Source organism: Harmonia axyridis, chromosome 7, assembly GCF_914767665.1.
Source record: "Harmonia axyridis chromosome 7, icHarAxyr1.1, whole genome shotgun sequence".
Classification (NCBI taxonomy): domain Eukaryota; kingdom Metazoa; phylum Arthropoda; class Insecta; order Coleoptera; family Coccinellidae; genus Harmonia; species Harmonia axyridis.
In genome coordinates, this window is record NC_059507.1 from 31,322,095 (window position 1) to 31,328,094 (window position 6,000).

At 30.6% G+C, this 6,000-nt stretch overlaps 1 protein-coding gene across 10 annotated transcripts in view; it reads left to right on the forward strand.

Moving 5' to 3' along the window:
• Positions 1 to 4,888, forward strand: part of LOC123683888 (proton channel OtopLc) — a 50,739-nt gene extending 45,851 nt beyond the window's left edge. For all 10 annotated transcript variants that reach the window (XM_045622877.1, XM_045622872.1, XM_045622876.1 and 7 more), the window contains one exon: positions 1,107 to 4,888. In XM_045622877.1, coding sequence (XP_045478833.1) covers positions 1,107 to 1,415 — 309 coding nt within the window. In that variant the 3' untranslated portion in view covers positions 1,416 to 4,888. The remainder of the gene's footprint in view (positions 1 to 1,106) is intronic.
• The last annotated feature ends 1,112 nt before the right edge of the window (positions 4,889 to 6,000 follow it).

Sequence of the window (6,000 nt, forward strand, 5' to 3'; positions counted from 1 at the left end):
CTTTGGTTTGAAAATTATCATAGGCAGATGAGCAGTGTTGCTTTTCCTGAGTAGAATGAAATTAAGATTTATAATCAATGAAAGAAAAGTGTCTGGGTTCAGAAGACAAAGCCGCACTAAATGCATGTACCAATGATTAGGCCGGTTTAGTTCACAATCGAAAACACCACCCGGAATGGGTTATCACTGATGAAGCTACTGAAGTTACTGTTTTGGAAGAGACTGCTTTGATTCCTAACATGCCTTAAATACCATAAAAAAATGATCAAAAGCTTTCAGAGTCAGCAGATCATCAATTCGAATATAAAATCTAAATAATCTATTTTTGACAAAAATAAAATTAAACTAAATCTCAATTTTTTTTACTGAACCAATGATCTGAGACGTTTCGGAAAAGAAATTTCAAAGATAAAGAAAATGAGTTTTTACTCTACCCCTGTTCCGTATTCCAATTCTAGGAGTTCCGTATGTAAGATTTTTGAATACGACAACATGTATTCTCCTACGAACATCAATTAGCGTATCTCTTTCTCTCTAACGTTGCTAATCATTATAAAAAGAGGAATATAGTTTATGTACGACGTCGAATGCTTGATTTTTGAATTTGAAGCAATTATTCTTGTTCATTGAATCATGAAAGAAAAATGTACATATACATAGATCATAATATTTATATAATTTACATTCCAATACCTATTACCTATAATAAGATATTCATCTATTACCTATAATAAGATATTCATCTATTACCTATAATAAGATATTCATCTATTAACTATAATACGATATTCATCTATTACCTATGATAAGATATTCATTCTACGAAAGTTATAAAGGTACATTTTAATACCTATCTGTAACTGACCCTGCTTCCCTTAAAATTGGCGCCCCTGCAGGGACTGCTGATAGGTTTCCTCTTCATGCGATACAAAAAATGAGGTTCAAATAAGCAGAATGATTAGTTTTATGGCTTTGGAGGCTTAGGATAGTCGGGATAAAAGATATTAAAATAAACAAAATTAACTAAATGATTAATTAATGATTACAAACAATTGTGCGATGCTTATGACTTACTATAACATATTTTATAATATAAAAATTTTCAGGTGGTATTGCAGTTATTATTCATCGCTGATGTCTCAAGACGTAGAGTTCATCTCCCAGAACATGATCGCTCTAAACCTGGAAGACAAGTCGTAACATTCCTACTGATATGTAACGTGACGATGTGGATTATCTATACCTTCGAGATACAAAAAGTGGAGGCTAATCCTGTTCAGTTGGAATTTTATGGCTTCTTGGCCTGGGCTATCGTACAACGTTTCACACTGCCCCTTTGTATTTTCCATCGTTTTCATTCAGCCGTAACATTGGCCGAGATTTGGAAAACAAGCTATAAAGCACGACTCGAATGAATTCACAACTAATCCGTCGGATCCTCACAATTGTCATTCGCCCAAAATTCCAACAAATAATTTTATTCTTTTCGAATCAAATATATCGAAATATGGTGAATTTGAAACATTTCAGAACATTTCGGCATAGTTAACAAGTAACAGAAAAAGTCGAATAATTTCTTGTAAAATATGTAAGTCTGATATTTTTGCTCATGGCTTTAAAACTCGAATAGAAAGAATAGCGTTTATTTATTTTCGTTTCTAATGATTTCTTATATTTTATATTTAAATATCTTTTATTTTTATGTAAATATTTCCTACATAACATATCGCAATTTGTATATAAGTGGACAATTTTCAACAGAAAATGTTCAAAACCTGAGATTTGCTTCACTGACAAAATAATTGTTGACAAAACGCACAGAACAATGTTTATGTGTTTTAAATTGTATCGCTGTAAATGTATGATAGCATGTTGTTTGTGTCTAAATATTTTCGTTACTTATGAGAGCGGTTCTTTGAGATTACTGGTGGATTTCCTGTTTTTGAAGTCTTCCATTGGGCATTTCGAAACAATATGCAGAGACTCAAAAGAATCAGAATTGCCATAGTTCTTCATTTACGACAGTTTTGTATCCATATTTTAATGAACATAAAAAACAAACGAGAACAAAGCTAGTCATCGATTGATTTTTTACAATCAGCTATGAATTAATGATTTTATTTATTGTAGCTACTACTTTCTTTCATTTAAAATGAATCTATTTAAAACCCGTCGAATATTGAATTTTGAATGATTCAATAATTTGAATAATTATTTGCTCATAAATTGAAATGAAAATTGCTTTCATTGTTGGTACAAAGAGAACCAGTGATTTCAACGAACAGAAATTTTAAAACAAATTTTTCCACTTTTTGTATGATATTCTTAGTTGAGCGCTACGAAAAATGATAATGAAATTGTAGAATACGAAACTGTAGTTGTGTAAATGTAAATAACATTATTAATACAGAGTAATATATTATATCTATATAGTTGAGAGTAATTTGAATTGAATGTGATCTTGAATATTATTACTATTGTTACCTAACATTTGAATTCCATAAAAAAAAATAAATGGTAAATTTCAAACCAATTAGGTTATATTATGGAACTGATTCATTTTGTGTATTCATACTATGTAAAAGGAGCAATTTTATGCAACCTACACATAGCTGCTTCTGTGGACCATCTAAAACAAAAAAATGAGACTCATATGGAAGATTGACCTTTAACAATTTTTCTTGACAGAATATTATATACTTGCACATTGACAAAACTAATACCCATATAGTTTGATATAACTTTGAAAAAAATAGTTATATTCTTTATGATACATTTTACAATTCCAAAGAGGAACAAGGATGTCATTTTTAATAATAATCATTCGAATCACAGATTTTTGTCGAAAAACTTACATATATAAATAAATGGAATTTCAACATAAGTTTTCATTCATAATAACAATATGATAATGTTTATATTATTCATCTTGAAGTTGAAAAGTAAGAAATATTAATTCGATAAATGTTTATAAGGTTGATAAGATGTAAATCGAAAATAATAGTGTTGGATGTTGTAGTTGAAGATGTATACCTACCTATATAATTCTACAGGGTTTCCCATCAACAATTTCGCTCAATTTTCTACAAATTTGGCGATTGTAATCCCATAATGTTTTTCTGATGGGGGTGGAATATCCTGTACACTGACATGAATAATTAATGAATTAATTGATGGATTTTACGAAGTTGATGTCTTTGAAATAATGCGAGCAGCTCAAAGTTGAAGAACCCAAAAATATTTATGCATTTATGAATTAGATATCTGAATGATTTTCCACTTATAGAAATTCCAAATTATAAAGGGTGTCCCAGGTTCGTCACGTTATAGACGTTTCTGAGCCTATTTGATTTCTGAAAATGGGGATTATGATATTATTCGATATTTTCTATGTTCAAATAGTTTTGCCACCAAAGTACTTCCGGAATAACAGGGAATGCAAAAAAAAATTATTTATTTTTCTTTGAATGATTAGATATTCAATTCTTTCTGTTTCAACTGTTACACTGTTGCAAATAAATTTCCAATTATCAATAAAATAGTTTGAAAATTGAAGAATTCGTAGTCCGTATCTTCCAATTCAATAACTCCTGAGTTAATTGAGATCTTCTTGATTAAAGTTGTGTGTGAAGTAATTTTCTTCTACCCATCTTGTAACCTTTTCATCAATTCTAAGATATTTTTATGAAATAGATTTTATGATTTTGACTCCACTTACAAAATAAATCAAGAAAATCTCTTGAATTGAATAAATTCAAAGTTGCACGATATTTCTACATTCCCATTCTTTGAGATTGTGAAAATACTTATTGAGAGTTCAATGAACAAAATAAGGACTACTCGCATATCCATTGTTTTATTGATATTACCTATTTGGAATAATGCAACAGGTGGAACAGAAAGTCGTTCAGAATTGAAAACCTAATCTAGAAGAAAAATAGGGAAAATCATCTCAAATGGAAAGTACTTAGGTTGCAAAAATAATTTTGCTTAGTAGAGAATAATATTGTAATCTCAATTATCATATTCCTTATAGGCCCTTGAAATTGGAACACCTTGTAAAGAATCAAGAAGGCTTTGAGACTTTGGGACGCCTATTGAAAATTTGCACGTTTTCTGAATTTTTTGAAATTGAATGGACATTTTTCTGGAGTGTCATAATCTATAATAATAATGACTATGTTTAGTTTCATCTTGACAAATGATTACAAGCAATTTGCATAATTCGAGTTACAATTATTATTGGGTATATTATTGGATGAAATTAAACCAATTGAGTGTTCAGGCTTTAGTGGAATCTCATTAGAGTTGTTACAAAAGTGAGATAACTTTTAGCAGATTCCAGCCAAGATTCGAATCTGTAAATACACTATTTTTCCTATTCTCTATAAATTCTGAATTTTCATGACCAAGACTATTAACTTAAATTGCCACTGATGAGGAGGATAACATCAATCTCGAATAAACAAAAAATAATTTCCTTCGAAGTTTAAGACATCTCAGGCTGGCAGACTATTTTTTGTGTGATTTGGTGAGCATTTCTGTGTTCTTCGAACTCTGAAAATTGCCGAATGAGAATAATGAGCTTGCTAAGATATATTCGTATATATTGAAATTTCGAAAATGTATAATACTTCCATGTGAAGTTTAGGGTAGTTAAGTGTTTGTCTCAAAAAATCAGGTATCGCTCAATTTGTCGAGCTGAGCCTCGGAAAAACCGTGTCGTATGATTCTTCCCAGCACTGCCGTACATCTGAATGTAATTAGTGTACTTAACATTTCATTGACATGGTTAAAGTTTTGCTTTCAGCAGCAGTTGAATTTTCCATTTCACTCATGAAAATTTTCTTATTGTACCATTTGAGTTCAATTAAAGAATTGAAACTTATTTATTCGTTTTTTTTCCCCAATGATGCTTCTTGCTCAAGAGTTCGGCGAATGAATTTCAAAAGGTAAAATTAAAATATTTAAGGAAAATTTTGACTTCGTGTCTGAAGCTTTTGAGCGCTCGTTCCTTCATGTGGCTATTGAAGACCATATAACTTTTCTAACATATTATATGAGATCTAATTTTACCTACAACTGATATGAAAAGTAGCGTATTCTTCATTGCTTACTGAATTTCAAAACTATCTAGAGTTACTGTGAGAAATACTCTTTTTTTTACAAAAGAAATTTATAGTTTTTGTTTTATATCACTTTGATACTTGGACAATTTTTCAATAGTATCTCAATTATTTCGATGATGAATTTCGAAATTTTTGTAATTATTGCATACCGATGAAAAAAACTTTTGAAAAAATATTAATACGATATCATGTATTTCAGTTTTTAAATTCAGAATATTGATAAATGGAAATACATATGTATCAACAAATAATAAAGCGACGAAATGAAAATGGGCTTCTAATGAAAAAATTTTTAAATTCACCATTGAGATAGTTTAAAAAATTTTTCAAATTTCAAAGTGATGTAAAACCAAAACTATGACACAGAATCGAAATGAATCTCTACTTATAAGACCTAGTGAGACTGGTAGTTTACATCCTTAAAGATTCTGTCTGTAATCGATTTTCGAACATTGACATAGACCTTATCTATCACGTGACCCCAAAGAAAAGAGTCTAGGGGTGTTAAATCAGCCCAATTGTGATCCAATAATTCAAAAATAACACGGCCAGGAAACTTTTTTTGCAAAATCTCGATTGTTTCGTTCTTGTGTGGCACGTATCATCGTCTAGCTGAAAATAAACGTTGTCCACATAAATATCTTCCTATTTCGGCCTTAAAAAAATCAGTATCATATCAGATCGACGAGGAAACGACAAATCTGAGTTTTCGTCAACACTACAGGCTGCAGCAGCAATATCCTCAATACTTTTTGAGCGACGCGCGTGGTTTCGATTCATCACATTACTTACTTGTCCCAACAGCTCAAATTTTTCCGCCAGTTCCACAATTGCTGGCCGGGAATGTGTTTAACGACGAGCCAGAAGTGCT